General features: G+C 39.2%; 1 protein-coding gene and 1 pseudogene across 1 annotated transcript; one reads left to right on the top strand and one right to left on the bottom strand.

Annotated features, from left to right (window-relative positions):
• Positions 1 to 428: 428 nt before the first annotated feature.
• Positions 429 to 19287, bottom strand: CNOT11 (CCR4-NOT transcription complex subunit 11). Its single transcript, XM_037057272.1, is given in 8 exon segments — positions 429 to 1473; positions 1552 to 1648; positions 3726 to 3928; positions 5157 to 5359; positions 8608 to 8760; positions 13272 to 13436; positions 18571 to 18946; positions 18948 to 19287. Coding segments are annotated over 8 exon segments (1536 nt in total). The 5' UTR covers positions 19089 to 19287; the 3' UTR covers positions 429 to 1275.
• Positions 17442 to 18243, top strand: LOC118994642 (peroxiredoxin-1-like; annotated as a pseudogene).
• Positions 19288 to 20561: the final 1274 nt, after the last annotated feature.

Below are 20561 nucleotides of genomic sequence, written 5' to 3'. Positions count from 1 at the left end.
ATTCCAAAAGTATTTTTGAATAATGAACCCTTTCCCTCCAATACTAATATGCAAAAAATAGTGATGCCCACTTTAAGGGTATTGAGAGAAAATCAAGTTTGTTGCCATCATTTCAGATGTCTGATGGTACTCCTGTTACATCAGCTTGTGTCCTTACTTTAAGCTAATATACTTATAAATCCCTTACTTTTAAAAGGTTACCTAAAATAAAACTTGTTATAGATCTAGTACTACCACTTTTTTGCCAGTGTTACAAGACTGAAACTTCAAACCACTAGGCTTGGTTTTCTTAAACTTTTGCTGATGATTAGACTGGAAGGTAATTCCTATTGAACAGATTACTTCCTTATAAGTATGTGCTTGAAAACATCTCAGTACATAAAGAGCTTTTCAATTTCTTCAAGAAGAAAATATTCAGATAATACAGAATTTATAAAAAAAGAACTTTAATGTAAGGCACTGTTGTCCAAAGTTAAATGAGTGATGACAGCCCCACACGAAGCCCTTTTGCTCTCCTACTTGTCAAACAGTATGCCTGCCTCACCACAGGCAGAAGAGTGCAGAGCCTACTCAGTCAGCAGTTTTACATGACAGTTCCTCAGTAATGGGATTACTTCCCAAAGCACTGACTGTCTTTCCTTAAAGCAAAAAATGACTATCTTAGACTAATAACAGAAGAACTAAAGAATATCATAAGAGAAAAAAAAAAACCCTGTAAACTATACCAGCTGATATGTTAAGTCCTCATGATAAGAAAGGATAAAGTTACATGTTCTTGGTTCAAACTCTGCTTGATGAGAAGCTAAGAGTTACATCCGTAAAATGGGTTCAGGGATCAAACTTCTGTTTGCCACATGATTCAAAAACACTCAACTGATTTCACCTCAAGGACACTACAACAAATCTTTAAGAATGTCTTCATTTACTTTCATTAAATACATTTGACATTAGAACCGTAGGAAAACTGGATTCTTGACCTAATCGGAAGCCTATAGTTTGTTTTAAATAAAAACAGGCACCTTTTTAGTATTAAAGAGCTCATCTACTTTTTTAGAGTAATTTTGTTTGGATAACCATTCCTTCTGTGTTAAGACATCTAAAGACATTTTTCCAAGTTCTTAACCAAAGATTCTTCTAAAGGGATGTAAAACTGTTTTAAGTAGTTCATGTGTTGTTTATATGCATTACACCAAACAGTCCACTCAGGGTTTTAACAGTTTTAAAAAATGAATTGCAGTACAGCTGAACAACGAATGGGGTGGTTCTGATAGGGTATTATTTTGACATTTTGGTCTCAGAAGGTGTTTCCCCAGTGTCCAATGTCTTCAACAACCGGAAAAGGCCAGCAGCTTCTCGTATCCTACTGAACTCAATACAGAATGCCTGCACTTCTATAAACAAGTCCTGCACATTAATAATTTTGTTACGGATCAAGGACTGGAGAAAGACACACACAAGACGCACCAAACGATTCTGAAAAAGAGAAAAATTTTAGTGTGCCAATTTTCTTGGCAGATATTTATAAAACTTGCTAAAATTTCTATTACTTACCTGCATATATTTATCCTTAATTTGTTCACAGGTAGAGATGCAATTTGATATATAAAGGTGAATAAATTCAGGAGGTAGATCAACAGCTGTTGTCAGTCTGTTTCATAAAGTTAGAAAATTAGGGGTGTTCATTGTATTTGCTAACTTTAAAATACATTGTGGTAATATTATGGTTATAAAATACAGAGTTTCCTTTGGTCATTTAGTACAAACTTCTGATGTAGAACCAATTACCTAGTTTTAAATATACTTATGCAAATAAGCCTAAGAACCACATCCATTTGTTAAGAAATGACACTTCCATTTTTTGGCCATGCAATTCTTTGAGCACAATGTTCCTATGTGTTCTTGAATCATAATTGGGAGTTCATATCTCTCAAGCTCTGATAGCCTTGGCAATGACTGTTCATTTATTAAACCCTGACTACATGTAAGTGCTCTACAAAGCAGTGCATCTGAAGGAGGTATACATTTACTGACTAAATGGCATAATATGTAACTAAATGCTAAAATGAGGCACTTGCAAAGAATAATAGTGTATGAAAAGAGTTGGGAAAAGCCTTAAGGAAGGGCAAAGAATTTAAATTGACAGCTCAGGAGAGAAGTATAGGACGTGAGTAAAACTTGGAATTGGGGATTAGCACAACACCTTCAGGAACACGGTAGGCAAGACCTGGCTGGAAGTTAACAAAAGGCATGGTATGCTGGCAGATGAGTTTAGAGTCTCAAAGGGGGAAGGCTGGTATTTTTCAAAGGATTCTATGGAATATTTTAAGAAGAACTAAAAAAGATGAAGTGAGAATTTCATGTTCGTTTAAAGGTATCCATGCTAACTGTACAGTATGAATTTTCAGAAGAAACTAAACTTTGAGTCTAGAATTTTATCCCATAAGTCACTGATGAACTAGTGTTCCAAGGAAACACTGCAATACGCTGCTGTGGTCACAGTTGTTTTATCCTTACAGCTAATGCTCTATGATTTGGGGGGTGGGGCAAAAAGAGCAGAACTTGTCCTAGATGAAGTTATTGATAGGAAGACATAATTATTCTTGGACTAAGTGCCAAATGTCTAGCAGATAATAGCTCCTATAAGAATGTGGTGAAGTGAAAGAAGTGAGCTCTTAAGAGTTCTCTCAATCCAAAGGATCTGAGAGAATGCAGCCCCTAAAAGACGAGTGAGTCTTAACAGTAGGGGAAGAGTCTTGAACAAGGAGAAGGCAGAAATGAAGTAGCATGTTTTAAACAAGCAGCTAACCAGTTTTGCCAGTGACAAAAAATAAAGTTGAAAACCTCATGCTGCTTTTCCCACTCCAAAAAGGATGCACTCTTATATTTGGGATCACCTGTCTTTAGCTAGGCTTTTTTTTTTACCAGTTGATTAACTTAAAAGGATATAGTTTGTAGTACAATTTTAAGTAGGTTATTAAAAATAAACAGGTGTCAAAAAGTTTGTTCTAATTGAAGCTCAGTTGCTTAGCATTCAGAATGGATTTCCCAGGCAGCAAAAAGACCATATAAATTTAGCACCTGAAACAGGACACCACATGAAAGGAGGCCAAGAGAAGCCTAATTTGGGATTGCTCAGACAAACCTGTACATATAGCTACCCTATAGATAAACAGCTTCATAAAATAGTAGCCTACCAAGCTAACTCTCCCAAGCCTATTCAGTCCACAATTTACCTAAAATGTATTTTTGAGGAAAATAGTATAAAATGGGAAGACACTACAGAGAACATCAGAAAGGGAATGTATTATATTGACAGTCAATGACAACAGTAAGGAGAGTCAGGTTGGGAGAACAGAGCAAGGGCTTCTGGGTTGACAGTCCTAGAATTCTTGCAGCAGCTAAAACCCATACTTTCCCATGATATAGCTGTTAGTCACTACCAAAAAATAATGTAACATCTATTTGTATAGAGGTAGAGAATATACAACTATATAGAAAAGTAAATTTCAGCAACTAATTATGTCTATTAATGCTAAATATTTGAAGTCCTACCTGCCTTCTGGGTTCTTTCCTGTGAACACTGAATTTCACATGTAGTAAACACTAAGGCTTAGATAATTTATTTAATGGGTTTTCTCAAACTAACAAGATAAAAAAATTGTTGTAGTTTTTCTCTTCTAGTCACATAACTTACCCCCACATTTGGTTACATGTTAGGAACTTACCGATTTACAACTTCCATGGAATGTAAAGACATATCCATATTGACCAGGACTGAAAAATATTCGGTGATCTGGCTTGATTGCATTAACTTCAGCAACATTTCTATGGCGACTAGAGGGTTATTTTCCACTAGGTCAGGAAGTTTGGCTGGAGTAAGGCCAATGTGATAAACAAGTTTGGGATCTTTTTCCAACTCACCAAGAAGCTAATACAATCAAATTTTTAAAAAGAGAAAGAGGTTCTTTAGTCAAAGTAGACATTCTGTTTCCTGCATAAAAAAATTGTATTTTACACAAAGAGCTATCAAATTATCTGCATTGAACCAACTTCATAAATTTCTTCCCTGAAACCCATGTTCATAACTACTTGATATTTTTATTAAAATATAAACACTTATGATAGTTTATAAATATGCCACTGATGCCTCATGGGCATTAAACCAGACTCAATATTGTCCATTTGAATAAAATACTGTGTGAATTGTAACATTGTCCTTACAATGGGTTTCTTTTTCTGTCATCTGATATAACTAAAAATAACTTTAATTACCAAGTAGTTTTCCCAAAGAGCACAGACCCTAGAGAACTGAGAAACATCTGAAATAACAGCAGAGCTAAGCTCTAGGTGGGGAAGAGAAAGTCCTGAGAAGGAAGCAGGATGGAAAAAGGGAGATCTGTACTACAACCCATCTGCAGTATTTACGGTTCAAGTCGCATTCACACTAATTCAGTGAGATATCCTCAAAAACAATTATTCCCACCAAATAATTACTTTTTCTTTAAATTTTTCTATGTTCTTTCCCCTGTCTACTTACTACTATGTACCACAGTGGACTATGTTTCGGGATGACCTAGTAAGTAAAGTGAACTAAAAAGAGCTATTTACTTGGCTTTGAAAATAACATTTTTGGTGGTAAAGTGCACTGGAGATGTCGGCATCTCCTGACAAGTTCTAATATGAAAGCATGCAATCTGAATAAAACTCACCAACCAGAAACCACCCACAGGGTGTCCTTCCAAGAGGAGTCTTCTAATTGGGCAGCAAGGGCTAGTTTATCTTACCTGAGCCTTTTTCCTTTTCTAAAATGTTAATAAATCCATTTACCCTCAGGAGAGTTATTGTCCAGTTTCAACATAACAATGTACATAATATATGTCTAGCTGACAGAGAACATGAGCAAAATGCCAAAAAAGAGACTCATCCTATCCCTCCCAGAGTCAAACTGATCCCAAACAAATAATTGGTACACGTTTAGTCCTTAGACTTCTTGCCCCACCACAGCGGGAAGGGCAGAAGAGAGCTTCAGATATCCCAAAACTCTGGATCTGAAATAACGGCCTACTGTTCAGGCTCCTGTTAACAGTATCATTTTATTGGTCATTTATCATGTTATAAAAAACAAAAATGAATGATGGATTAAAGAAAAGGTTTACCTGTGTTTGTTGAGGAGAAGATAGGGGGCTTTTGAAGGCTTTGGCCATTATTCGCTTGATCTCTACACCCGTGCTATTCTTAACACACATTGACTTATCCCACTGAATCGAATGGTCAGGCTCTGTTGGATTTAACCACGCCAGCTCATCCTCACAAACATGGAGTGGAGGTGGTGGACGAATAAACTCTGGCCGAAAATGGCCTGTAAAGGAGAGGAGCAGTAACATGTGACTGCTGCTGTCAGCAGGCTAACACCTATACACATCTATATACATCTCACACATTTCACTTAATGAAGTACACTTAGCACCCCTTTCTAAGGATGGCATGATAAAACTGAGATTTCAAAACCAGAAGCACAAGGCATATAGAAAGTCAGGGTTTTATTTACCATATAAAGAAGAAAATGAAACACTAATAGAACATTATTATGCCAGAGACCAAATCTGTATTTTTGGAGAGGAGAGGAATATATTACCATGATCTGACAGCTTTCCATTCAAGCATGATTACCACTAAACAGCAAAAGTACACAACCTACTATATTGGTAAAAGTCTCTTCATGGGAAAAATGAAATACTATTTGATTTCACTCATCTTATTCTTAGTTACCATTATTTTATTCAGAGACCACTATAATTTATATTAGTTCTATATCTGTTTCTTACAACCTTGAAGTGGGAAATTACATGGGGATGAAAAGTCAGGAGGGGAAAATAGTATTGGTAGACTTGACATCTTCAAATAAATCTGAGGACTTCAATAAGTTCATAAATACCATATTCATTTTCATAAAACTGTGAAAGTACAACAGGAAAATAAAATTACTCAACACCTCAACTATTTCATAAACAAGACTGATCACTAAGTTAGAAACCCACTCAAATAAATGCTGGTTTGGACTTCTGCTAGACAAGTTTCACATCTCTGGTTTCCACATAGGGCCCAAGATGACTTGTTTCGATCTTGGATCCTAGCTCCTGCCAAACTTGAGATATACTCTATTCTATTGAAAATGTCTAGCTAAGAATTAACACCTTAGTTTAAACTACACCATCTCTTCTTTTACATCCCCAGAACTAGCACCTGAATCTCTCATGAGCACCTATTTACACTGGGTTGGCCAAAAAGTTTGTTCAGTTTCCCCCCCCCATAAGTTGACTCTAGCAATGCTTAGTTGTCTAACTTCATTTGAAACAATTTTTGCTGGGTTATATTGTCACAGGTGTTTCAGTGTGCATTTAAAAAAAAAAAAACTTATCAAGTTTTGGCTGGTGTGGCTCAGAGGACTGAGTGGTCTGTGACTGAAAGGATCACAGTTCGATTCCCAGTCAGGACATATGCCTGGTTTGTGGGCCAGGTTCCTAGTAGGGGGTGCACAAGAGGTAACCACACATTTATGTTCCACTCCCTCTCATTTACCCTCCCGTTCCCTCTCTCTAAAAATAAATTAAAACTTAAAAAAATTTAAAAACTAAAAAGCTTACCAAAATTGGTGACATTTTGTATAGTCATTTTAATATTGAAGATTGAAGAAAGTAAGCAACCTTTTCAGCATATTGTGTTTTATTATTTCAAGAAAGGTAAAATGCAACTGAAACGCAAAAAAAAAATATTGTGCTTGTATGAAGGTGCTGTGACTGATCGAATGTGTCAAAAGTGGTTTCCGAAGTTTCATGCTAGAGCTTTCTCCCTTGACTATGCTCTACAGTGGGGTGGACCAGCTGAAGTTGATAGCAATCAAATCAAGACATTAACTAATAACGATCAATATTACACTACAAAGGAGTTAGTGGACATACCCAAAATTTCCAACAAGCTTTGAAAATCACTTGTAACAGCTTGTTTATGTTAATCATTTTGATGTTTGGGTTCCACATGATTCTCTACTTAAACATAACAAATACATTCTGTTTTTAAATATTTATTTTTACAGAGAGGGGAAGGGAGGGAGAGAGAGAGTGTCTAACCCAACTGGGGACTTGGCCTGCAACACAAGCATGCGTCCTGACAAGGAATCGGCTGGACACTCAATCCATTGAGCCACACCAGCCAGGGTGAAAACATTTCATTTTGAAAACAAATTATGACTGGCAATGAAAAGTGGATACTTTACAATAACATGGAACAAAAGAGATCCTGGGGTAAGCAAAATGAACCACCACCAACCACACCAAAGGCTGGTCTTCATCCAAAGAAGGTATATGTATACTTTCTTTGGATGTATACATATACCTCTATTATGAGGTCCTTCTGGAAAACCAAACGATTAATTCCAACAAATACTGCTCCCAGTTAGACCAACTGAAAGCAGCACTCAAGGAAAAGCGTCTAAATTTAGTCAACAGAAAAAGTATAACTTTCCATCAGGAAAATGCAAGACCACATGTTTCTCTGATGTGTTTCTTCTAACAGTTTCCAAAACTGTTACAGCTTGGCTGGGAAGTTCTGATTCATTTGTCATATTCACCAGACACTGCACCTTTGGATTTCCATTTATTTTGGTCTTTACAAAATTCTCTGAATGAAAAAATTTCAGTTCCCTGGAGGACTGCAAAAGGCACCTGAACAGTTCTTTACTCAGAAAGATAAGTTTTGGGAAGATGGAATTATGAAGTTGCCTGAAGGCAGTGGAACAAAATGGTGAATACACTTCAATAAAGTTATTGGTGAAAATGAAAAATATCTTTTATTTTTACTTAAAACTGAATGGACTTTCTGACCAACACAATATAATAAGTTCCCATGAGGTAAGCATGCTGAGTATTTGTTTACTCAATGTCTGATGGATTTGCTTTTCACATACCTTTCTGATGGCCCATCCAGTCAAAGTACACCTGAGCAAATATTAAAACCGGTATGTGCTATGGACTTTCAGGTATGCTTGTGACCAGCTGAGATGTCAATACTAAACCCATTTATCCCAAAGATTTACTATAAATGTCATAAAAACAAAGTTGAGTTTTAAACTTATGTTGATACTGTAATATGGAGAACACTTTCTTAACCCTAAGCAGAAAGGCAATCACTAAAACCACATAGAAGTTTATAAAACCAAAAGATGCAGCTATAATATTTCAAGTTCAATAGATGTTTTGTTTAATATAAATTATGAGCTATAAGACCAATAAAACTTTAGAGTGAAGAATAATAGTGATTAAACTAATAGGTATAAAACAGCTAATGAACTACAAAAATACACTCATTGCAGTAAAATCAGAGAATTTACATCTTCAGATATGCTGATGACAGATATATGACAAAAATTTTGGTATATAATTTTATTAAAGAAGGTAACATTTACCAAGTGTCTCCACTATATTCCAGACACTATACTAAGAAGTTTCTCATTAAATCTAGTTTAGGCAGCAATGAAAATAACAATGTTTCAGAAAACCATCTCAAGGGATGCTGATAAAATAAAATCAAAAGTATAAAAGATATACCTACTTTCAATTGGTGGCTTTGGGCCACTGACTAATGCTTCCGTGATCTGAGAGGCAACTGAGCTGTCAAATCCAGAATTAGAAGAATCTGGGTCTGGGTCACTGAGAATACTAGGGAAGCCAGCCTTACTTTGGGTTGGCAATTCAGATTGGCGTTCTGAAAAGGTTAAAAAAGGAGACATTTTAAAATTCAGGAGAGTGAAAAGACAAGCTCCTAACTGAGGAAAGCTATCTGCAGCAAATAAGCAAAAGGCCAGATTCAGAATATATATATTTTTCAAAACTCCTATATAAAAAATTTCATAAATAGGAAAAAATGAGCTAATCACTTCAATAAGAATTTTATTTTTTTAAAAAGCCTAATTGGGCAATACATATGACAAAAATGTTCAATCTGACTTCCGGCCAAGATGGAGACATAGGTAGTTACACTGTACCTCCTCGCACAACCAAAAGGAGGACAACAACAAATTTAAAGCCAAAAAACAACCAGAACTGACAAAATTGAACTGTATGGAAGTCTGACAACGAAGGAGTTAAAGAAGAAACATTCATCCAGACCTGTAGGAGGGGCAGACGGGCAGCCGGGCAGAGAGGATTCACAGCCAGGTGGTGGCTGGCAGACTGGGCGAGGCAGCAGCTGGAGGACCAGGGCAGTCCCACATTTGGTGTGGATAAACCGGGAGGAACAACTGGGGAGCATGACAGACCAGGCAACCCAGGGTTCCAGTGTGGGAAAATAAAGCCCCAAAACCTCTGACTGAAAAAACCTGTGGGGGTTGAGGAGGCAGAAGAAACTCCCAGGCTCAGAGGAGAGCTCATTAGAGACTCACAGGGTCTGGAATGTACAGAAAACCACCCACCAGAGAATCAGCACCAGAAGGGCCCAGTATGATTGTGGGCAGCAGGGGAAGGGACTGAAAGCTGGCAGAGGTCTGAGCAAGCAGCACTGTTCCCCTCAGACCCCTGCCCCACTTACAGCTCCATAACGAAGTGATGTGGGTTGCCCCCCCGGGTGAACACCTAAGGCTTGGCCCCTTACTACGTAACAGGCCAGCCAAGACAAAAAAAATATGGCCCAAATGAAAGAATGGATCAAAGCTCCAGAAAAAAATACAAGTAAATGAAGAGATAGCCAACCTATCAGATGCAGAGTTCAAAACACTGGTAATCAGGGTACTCACAGAATTTCACTTTTCAAGTGAAACAAAGGAAAAGGTACCGGGAACCTTTTCCTTTGGAAGAAAGGAAAAGGAAGAAAGGAAGAAACCGGGACTCAAATCAACAATTTGGACCAGAAAGAAGAAATAAACATTCAACCAGAATAGAATGAAGAAACAAGAATTCAAAAATATGAGGAAAGGCTTAGGAACTTCCAGGACAACTTTAAACATTCCAACATCCAAATCATAGGGGTGCCAGAAGAACAAGAGGAAGAGCAAGAAATGGAAAACTTATTTGGAAACATAATGAAGGAGAACTTCCCCAATCTGGCAAAGGGAATAGACTTCCAGGAAACCCAGGAAGCTCACAGAGTCCCAAAGGAGGTGGACTGAAAGAGGAACACACCAAGACACATCCTAATTAAGTTACCCAATATTAAAGATAAGGAGAGAATCTTAACAGCAGCAAGAGGAAAGGAGACAGTTACCTACAAAGGAATTTCCATAAGGTTATCAGTTGATTTCTCAAAAGAAATCTTATAGGCAAGAAGGGCTAGAAAGAAGTATTCCAAGTCATGAAAGTCAAGGACCTACGTCCAAGATTATTCTATCCAGCAAAGATTTCATTTAGAGTGGAAGGGCAGATAAAGTGCTTCCCAGATTAGGTCAAGTTAAAGGAGTTCATCATCACCAAGCCCTTATTGTATGAAATGTTAAAGGGATTTATCTACGAAAAATAAGAAGAGCAAAAATATGAACAGTAAAATGACAACAAACACAACTGTCAACAACTGAATTGAAAAAAAACAAAGACAAATTAAGCGAACAACTAGAACAGGAACAGAATCACAGAAATGGAGATCACATGGAGGGTTATCAGCAGGGAAGAAGAGGGGAGAATGGGGGAAAAGGTACAGGGAATAAGTAGCATAAATGGTACGTAGAAAATAGACGGGGGGTTAAGAATAGTATAGCAAATGTGGAAAACAAAGAACTTATACATATGACCCATGGACATGAACTGGGGGTGGTAGTTAGGGGCAATGCGGGTGGGAGGGGATGTGCAGGGTGGAGGGGAATGAAGGGGGTGAAATGGGACAACTGTAATAGCATAATCAAAAACTATACTTTTAAAAATGTTCAATCCCATTAGAAACCTGGGAAAAATCAGTTAAAACATAAGACACTATTACACACCCACTAGACTAGAAAAAATTAACCAACCTGGCATTATCAAATGAAGAGGAGGTTGTCAAGTAACTTGCAGACTGCTAATGGGAATGAAAAGTGGCACAACAACTTTGGAAACCACTTTGCCATTAAAATCTTACACCTGCTTACCTTTCCATCCAGAAGAAATTTTGACATGCACACCAGCAGAATATACAAAAATCTTCATAGCAACATTATGTCCATCAACAGTAGAGCAGATAGTAAAGAACTTGGATTCTACTATTTGGAATATATACTTACAACTCAATATCAAAAACCAATCCAATTAAAAAATGGGCAAAAGATCTGAATAGACATTTTTTTTGAAGAAGACAAACATATGGCCGTGAATAGATGCTCCATATCACTAATCAGCAGAGAAATGCAAATCAAAATCCCTATGAAATGTTACCTCAGACTCGTCAGAATGGCCATCATCAAAAAGACTAGATAATAATGATGGCAAGGAGGTACAGAAAAGGGAATGCTCACACACTGTTGGTGGGATTGTAAATTGGTAATGCTACTATGATATATAGTAGGAAGATTCCTCAAAAAGTTAAAAACGGAACTGCCACATAATCCAGCAATTCCACTTCTGGGTATTTGTCCAAAGAAAACAAAAACAGCCATTAAAAAGATATAAATAATGCTGTAGTGAATATAGGGATGCACATATCTTTTTAATGGCTGTTTTTGTTTTCTTTGGACAAATACCAATAGCCAAGATATGAAAACAACCCAAATGTTCACCAATAGAAGAATGGATAGAAAACGTGGTGTGTATATCTTATACACACCTGTGGTCCGTGGATCCCACTGTGAGATCTTAATTGCCGACCTCTGCAGAGACGATGTATGAAGATAGTATAACTTGCTTTTTTTTGTAATTGTGAAATGAATGGCTTACAATATCTTTAATTTGGGTAGGGTATAGCAAGCAGCAAACTCAGCCACTCTGCCAAGCTTCTCAATCCCAACTCTAATCATATATTCCTTCCTGAGCTTGACATACTTTCAAACCTTCTCACAGGCTGACTCAAGCCATCAGATGTTGAAGGGTCAGATTTGATTCTCATTTAATGGAATACAAAGCTAGAACCCTCAAAATACATATTGCTTCTGAAAGTTAAGGTGACTGAAATTATCTATCACCTCTGTGACCTATGTTCATACTATCTTTGGTTATAGAAATAATCATTTTAATTCTGATAATAGATTGTATGTGGAACCAGTAGCTAGTAAGTACTTCTGTGTACCTTTAATCTTAAAAGAAAAAGATTTCCCTTGCTTTCAAAAAACTAACAATTGTTATATTGTTAATACCCAATAGTTAAAAAGCGAGACTCAGAATACTGCAAGGAAAAAGCAGTTTACTAAAAGATGTCACCTTTTATATAGCAGCCAAATATTACAGGTGTGTTTAGTCTAAGGATGAGGCACACAAAATGAATACTGCAGCTCATTTAATCACTAGGTCAAGGGTTCACAAATCTGGTTATATACTGGAATTTCCCTAATGAATCACTCTTATGTGGTAAGACCCCACCATCTGTATTTTTGCTCAGAGCAGGCAAGCAAAAGGTGCCTCTTCTCCTTCACTCATCATAGAGGCTCTCTCTGACTAGCCAGTTCAAGAAAGTCTCCCTATTTTCTATCACAACACACTTTTGTTTCAAGAGCACCTATTCATTTGCTTATCTGTATAACACAGAATGTGCCCAAACGATCTTGAAACAGAAGAACAAAGTGGAGGTCTTACACTTCCTAATCTCAAAACTTACTACAAAGCTACCATAATAAAAAATGTGGTACTGCAATAAAGACAGATGCATAAATTGTGATACAAATCAGAGATGCCAGAAATAAACACTCCCATACATGGTCAAATGATTTTCAACAATGGTGCCAAGAGAACATTGTTTTGGCTATTCGGTATCCCTTGAGATTCAATATGAATTTTACGATGAGTTTTTCCATTTCTACAAAACATACTACTGGGATTTTGATGGGAATTGCATTGAATCTGAGTAGAACCAATGAGGAAATTTTTAAAAAATTTAACAGACTAAATTTTATCCAGCATTCTTTTTAAATTGGAGAAGCAATCCATTCAAATTAAAACTCAAATAAACATGTCATATTAGCAAGAATCTAATATTAAAGCTATGTTTTTCATGGAAAATCCTAACCTTTAGCACAGCAATAAACCTTCATTTTAAGTAGAGTTCCTTAAGAAAAAAAGGCTTAATACTATTACACAAGGATACCCAAACCACCAGTTCCTCCTTACCAGCCAAGGCTAGTTGAAGCCCGCTAATATCCACAGATTGGCCCATGTTTCCAATGTCCATCAAGGCAATCTGTCGAGGCGTCTTTTTAAAGAGTTCCCTTGGGGGTGCCAGCATTAGCTGGGAAAGAAAAAACTTCTCTGGTGGAGTTATAGGAGGTAAAAATCCTGCAAACAAAGATGTATAATGATTTCTCCATAGGCTATTTTTATTTTTTATTTTTTTTTACTTTACGATGAAATTCATTTCAAATTACTATTTAAAAAAAGATCACAAGAAAGTCAAGCCACCAATAACTAACAAGTTTAAAACAATACTTTGATTTCAACCCTTCCCACCCTTCATTAGTAGTAGATTTCTGTGTGCAGACAGATATTTAGGAGGCAAACAGACTGGGGTAAATTGAAATACTGTAGGAAGCTATTGTCTAAGAGTAAGAATCCAGAAAAGATGGTGCGGTGTACTTCTGTTCTACTCAGAGCCGAAACAATGGCTGATAGATTATAAGGGAGAAAATCTTTTAAAAAATCTGTTGTGATAAAAATATGGCATGTTATCTAAAATAGCCAGCTATTCGACTGCATTCATTAATTGTCTAAAATATAGACAAACCTGTATTGTGTGATCAAGAAGAAACATGGCATACTATTGAAATCGATCTATTCATTCACAATGCAATATATACAGTATGTGAAACTGTCTAGAAGCATGTGCTAATACTTGGCATAACAAAACAAATAAAATCCAGAGAGGTCTTATATTTATACACTTGGAGTCTAGAGAGAAAAAAATGGAGTTAAAGAAGCAATTCTAGTACAGTATGAGATAGGTACAATGGGCTCTGTTGAAATATGGAGAAACAATGTTTTTCTGCTTTGTCATACTTTGTGAGTGACTTCCAATATCAAGGTCACGTCATGGTCCAAGATTACTGCTGGAGTGCCAACCAAGCAAGTCATTTCTAGCCAAGAAAAAGCTGAAAAGGAGGTGAAAAGGGGTTTCTTAGAAGCTCAACTCAAAACTCTCACTTTTATCACAGTGGCCAACCCTACTTTCTGGGGAGGCTGGGGGATATCACTCCCAAGGTTCTCTATTTGGGAAAACAATCTGTGATCTCTGCTATATTCCTCATCCAACTAAGTAAATTGAGAGCAAAAAAAATATTTTTCTTTTCTTTTTTTTTTTTAGTTGTTTAACCTCTCTGTGATTGTTTCCTCACTTTTTATTTTTTTCCAAATTTTTTTAGTTCTTTTTCAAGTACAGTTTTCTGACTATTACTCCCACCCCATCCCCCCTGTGCTCCCCCCTCCCTCCCATTTCCACCCCTCTCAGTTGTTTTATTTTTAAAAATTAATATGAATCTGGTAAAATTAGCATTTGCTACTTGCCATCTCAAGTTACACATTTTTGAAGACAAAATTATTTTAAGTTTCAGTTACCCAAATATATATATTTATGACAATGTAATTGTCATTTCAAATTCGATGATTTGTGGCAATATCAATAAAACTTAAGACTTTTATAATTATTAAAAACTTTGTTTCTAACATTCCTCAATTCCTGCAAGCAAAAACAAATTTAAAAACTATGATCTCACCTTTAACTGGAACATAATCAACAAAAGAAAAAAGCAAACAAAATATAATCAGAGACACTGAAATTAAGAACAATCTAACAATAGCCAGAGGTGAGGGGGGAAGGGACAGTGGGGAGAAGGGTTTTCAGGAACAGGGACAAACTAAGGGGGAGAGTGGAAGCAAGGGAGGGAGGTTGGTTTGGCTGGGGTCAGGGGGAATGGTGGGGAGAAAATGCAGACAAGTGTAATTTAACAACAAAAGTAATTTTTAAAAACCTACAACATTAAGAAATGGTTTTCTTCTCTGCTACCAACAACTGTGTACAGGTGGAAGAGACAAAGAAATACTGTCAATGCAAATACACTTCACGTATCTGCTTCACAATATCCAGTGCAGCTACAAAACTCCCAGTGCTGAATGTTGCTTTCCTTTTGTCCAATATTCAATTGCTCACCAAGCCTCATCCATCCTACCAAAGCAATGTTGCCAGATGCCATTCCTACATCACCATTCCTTGTCCCCTCTTCTTGCCATTCAAGACAGCCTTCCTGGTTTCTCCAGCTCCCAATTTTTACTCCTGTCCCACCACAATCCACACACTCCCCACTCCCACTTAACATTTGGTTACATTTCTAGGTATAAATCTGCTTCTATTACTTAACCTGTTTACACAGAAATAAACCCAAACTTCTGCCACCATTATGAAACCCTTTACAATCTGGCCCTGACCCTCTTTCCTTAACTCATCTCTTGAATTCCCCTCTAATCCATGTACCCTACACTCCAGCTGCAAATTCTCTCAGCTTCTCAGATTCCAGATTTCTAAATGTCTAATACACCCAGTTCTTAAAACCTGGCATGGCTACACTTTTTCCTTCCACCACCATCTCCAACCAATTTCCAGCAAAAACATCACTCCCTTTGAGAATGACTTCATTTACACTCAGGTGTATGTGACACCTGGCACAACCCTTACCACATTGTTATGACTATGTTTATATCTCCCTCACCAGCCTGCAAGCTTCTTGAGTACAAGGAAGCCTTTTTATTTACTTCCAGATACATTCTCAACACTGGCTCTGCATTTGAATCATGTGAAAATCTTTAAAATACATACCTATTAGATGCTCACCCCAGGTGTACAATAACCTAAACCTTGGCATGGATATTCTGTACATTGTATATTTAAGTACCATCCCTACCTAATTTAATTAAAGTAATGATGATAATTGTTAACAGTTATTCTTCATTAATGACTACCAGCTAGAAATTATTGCATTTTACAAACAAAAAATCTGAGGCACAGAGAGAGAGAATAACCAATCCATGGATTCCTTCCCTGACAACATTGTGTTTACAATGCTGTCTGCCATCTAGATTTAGGTTTAGACTCATCAAATTTGAGAATGACATCATTTAAATCATGGTTCCTTTGTCTAAGCAGCCTGAAGAATTCAAAGGGCCATGTGACTTAAATCCCAACATGTCACCATCCTCTGCTAAGGGGAATATAGCGTGGTGGGTTTTGAAGACTCAAAAACAGGTAGCATTCACTTTCTGGTCATTCTCCAACTTCCTGAAACCCTAGGGCATCTCAACCACCATGAAGGATCCCCCTCTTAGCCAAGGGCAGCAAAGGAAACAAACTATAAGATGCTCTAGATTCAGAGGGTTTCCAAGCAGGACCACAGGCTAGCTTAAAATGTAGAAGCCCTGCTGTGCTATGAAAAAACTCTGTGGTTTACCTTTTGACTTCCTGTATAAGTGGCCCCTACCTAGGGAGTGATTTGTCCTTTTCCCCATGCATTAAGTGCTATAAGATCAAGCCATTTCCCACCTCCAATTACCTATTCCACCCACTACACTGGTCCTTGTGTAAGTCTTCCATGTACCCTCACAATCCCCCACTGTCCCTTTCTCCTTTCCTGGCTGCAAGTCTCATAAAGCATATCAAGTTTAAATTTAAAAAAAAAAAAAAAGCCCTGGCTGGTGTAGGTCAGTGGATTGAGCACGGGCCTGTGAAGCAGGGGGTTGCTGGTTCGGTTCCCAGTAGGGGCACATGCCTGGGTTGCAGGCCGGGTCCCCAGTGGGGGACACATGAGAAGCAGCCACACATTGATGTTTCTCTCTCACTCTTTCTCCTTCCCATCCCCTCTCTCTAAAAGTAAATAAATAAAATATTTTTTTGAAAAACACAAAACAAAAAGAAAAAGGCAGCCTCTTATCAACCCACTGATCCAATCTCAGAAATGTTGCACACACATATTTACACAATGTTTAGTAATCATGCGTTTTCTGCCCTAGGCCTTGAATTTGGAACAATGTTCTACCCTCTGCTCCCATATTATCCAAGAACACCTAAAAGCCCAACAAAGGTACCTGCAAAATTTATAAACGCTGTTTTATGTGTTTCTGCCCAATAACTTCAGGTTCTTCAAGTTCTGAATAGTAGCCTCTGTTTACTCATCTGAGACTTAAAATCAGAGGCAGTGTGTCATTAGTTACAATTTCACACCACTTGATGGACTTTACAAAATTGCAAACTGTATTTAAGGTATTAAAAAAGTCAAGCTTGGCTTCGTGAGTATTCTTCCTGACCTCCTTCTTGTGGTATTTGAGCCCGAGAGCAAGATGTCTTCAGGAAATGCTAAAATTGGGCACCCTGCCCCCAACTTCAAAGCTACAGCTGATATGCCAGATGGTCAGTTCAAAGATATCGGCCTATCTGACCACAGAGGAAAATATGTGGTATTCTTCTTTTACCCTCTTGACTACCTTTGTGTGCCCAACTGAGATCATTGCTTTCAGTGTTAGGGTGGAAGAATTTAAGAAACTCTACTGCCAAGTGATCGGTGCTTCTGTTGATTCTCACTTGTCACATGGCATGGATTAAGACACCCAGGAAACAAGGAGGACTGGGATCCATGAACATTCCCTTGGTTCAGACTCCAAGCACATCATTGCTCAGGACTATAGGGTCTTAAAGGCCGATAAAGGCATCTCATTTAGGGGCCTCTTTATCATTGGTGAAAAAAGGTATCATTCACCACACCACCGTAAATGATCTTCCTGTTGGCTGCTCTGTGGATGAAACTCTCAGACTAGTTCAGCGACACACACAGGGAAATATGCCCAGCTGGCTGGAAATTTGGCAGTGATACCATCAAGCCTGATGTCCAGAAGAACAAAGAATATTTTTCTAAGCAGAAGTGAGCACCGGGCCTTTATAGGGTCGTGGTGGCAGTGTACAGCCATGAGAAAAAAACCTCTCTTTTACTATTGTCATGATTAAAACACAAGATGTTACATTAAGGACAGATATGGTATGGGACAAAACAGGCCTTTCCTGCAGGGTTTGGGGAGGCGAGCCTTTCTTTTTTTGGAGGAAATGGCCTGAACATATATATGGTCATTTGACATGGTCAACAGACATGTACGGTAGCGGAGCATCACCTTTGATTTTGTGTAGTTTCTATTAAAACTTGAACTGAGAAAACAAAAACAAAATGTCGAGCTCCACACGGCGCTTTATGACTTGACGGCCTGTACTAATGAAAGGATTATTTTCGATGCCATCAATTTGTAATTAAACTGCCACTTATCCACACTTCAGAGTAGGAGGCTGAGGAAATCGTTTCAGATTTCATTTCACTTGCAGGCGGAAAGCGGACGAACTTAACTACCCACAACACACCAATTGGCTTCAGACGCCTGCTGGACGCACCTGAGAGCGGCGGCCGGTCCGGCTCCTGGCCGCCCCGGGCCGGCGGTGCGGGATTGAGCAGGTGCGCAAAGCTGGCGGCGAAGGGATTGGCGGCGAGTGGCTCGGTGCGGTACATCTCCCAGAGCAGGTAAAGCGCCGTGAGTCGCTGCGCTGCGCTGGGCAGCAAGTCCGGCTGCTGCAACAGCATGACCAGCACCGAGCCCAGGCGGAAGTGGTCGGCCTTACTGAAGTAGTGGTGGAAGGCGGTGGACAGGCCCTCGAAGGTGCTGCCGCCGCCCGCCTCCTCAGAGATGATGCTCAGCAGGCTCGAGAGCTCCTTCGGGGTCAAACTCATCCTGCCCGTGAAGCCCACCCGGCCAGTACTCCCAAGTCCTGGAGGCGTCTGCTGCGCCTCTGCCACTGCAGCTGGAGGCCCTCCGGCCGTCCCTGGACGCCGATGGCGCAGCTTCCCGGACCACTCTTTGTTCCGCGTCGATGAAAAGGCGGCCAGACTGCGCACTCGCCCCCACGCCAGGCATCAAAACCACTCACCCGCAATGCTTCTCCGAGGGTGTGGCCTTAGCGACGGCTTGCTCTGTGTCCGCGACCGTAAAGCGTGGTGTTACGCGACAGAGTCGCAAAGGAAATACATCGAAGAAGCCAGACCGCTGCAAAGGAGATGGGTGGCACTGAGCAAAACAGAAGCTGGTGGAGCTAGGGCACAGAGGGGATCCGAAGCCACAGGGTGGGCGGGATCAAGAGACCGGAAGTGGGGCGAGGACTGCCTGGGCGGGCTCAAGCTTCGGAGATACAGGAAGTTTGTCCTCAGGATTTGGTCCAAGTCTACACCAGGGTTAATGGGCTTTCAGGGTAGTCCTTGGAAATATGGGCTACGTTGTTCAGAGAAATGCATCTTGGATTCTAAATACTTTAATTAATGTAACTCACGTGACTGTTTAAGGGGAATAAAGTTTAGTTACGGTGAAAGTGCAAGTAACTAAACATCACACATTATCCAAGTAACTTTCTAGTCTTACACTCCTTTTTTGCAGAAATGGAATCACACTGCATGACAGCTTTTATACATGGTCATTGTGGAGAGCAGTACAAATAAAATGGCATTATGTGGTCAAAATAGCATTAAGTACATAAAACAAAATGGAGTCAGCCATGACACTATGGTTCAAGAGAGAAATTACCCAAGTAATGCTGCACACATCTGGCAAGGAGACATACCCAAGATACCTGCACATCTGATCAGAAGAGCCACCCACCCTGCAGGGTGGGACCACCCACAGATTAGCTCCTGGGGAAATGCCCCACTTACTATCGGGTGCCAAGACACCTATCAAGAGACCCAGAAGGGTACAGTACGCCACTCTCAAAGGTATGACTGAGGCAGGCTTAAGACCATTGCTGAGACAGCTGAGCTCCACACACCAGAGTGCTGCTCCCTGCCACAATGATCTCTCTTGGCATCAGCTGCAGCAGGCTCTGCCCTGCTGGACTGAGGACTTCCTCTGCCCTGCTGCCCATCTGGCTCTGGAGATCCTTCCTTGCAAGACACTGATGACTCCCTTGCTCACCCATTGGGTCTCCTGGACCCACAGACTGAAACTCTGGGACTCGAGTTAGTTACCCCCCAATTCTTTCATATGATGTTATTACTCATTGTTTCTGAGTGACTAGTATTGTTAGTAGGTTAATATAGATTTGGATCAAATCTGCATTAATTAAATCTGAGAGAATCTAATTAATAAGATCCAAATGAATAACATAGTCACCTGTCTTGGCTCCCTGTTATTTCTTGGTGCTGGAATTGTAAACAGGGTGCAGCCAGCCGCCCCCCCCCAAAGAGGGATTTGTAATGGGGTCCAGAACTTGAGGTGTCCAGAAATACTAAAAAAATATAGAAGGTCGCCCTGGCTGGCATAGCTCAGTGGATTGAGCGAAGGCCTGCGAACCACACGATCGCAGTTTGATTCCCAGTCAGGGCACATGCCTGGGTTGCA

The sequence above is a fragment of the Sturnira hondurensis genome, unplaced genomic scaffold, assembly GCF_014824575.4.
Source record: "Sturnira hondurensis isolate 20B ecotype Veracruz unplaced genomic scaffold, ASM1482457v3 Scaffold0009664, whole genome shotgun sequence".
Taxonomy (NCBI): Eukaryota; Metazoa; Chordata; class Mammalia; order Chiroptera; family Phyllostomidae; genus Sturnira; species Sturnira hondurensis.
This window is presented reverse-complemented; position numbering and strand designations above follow the sequence as displayed.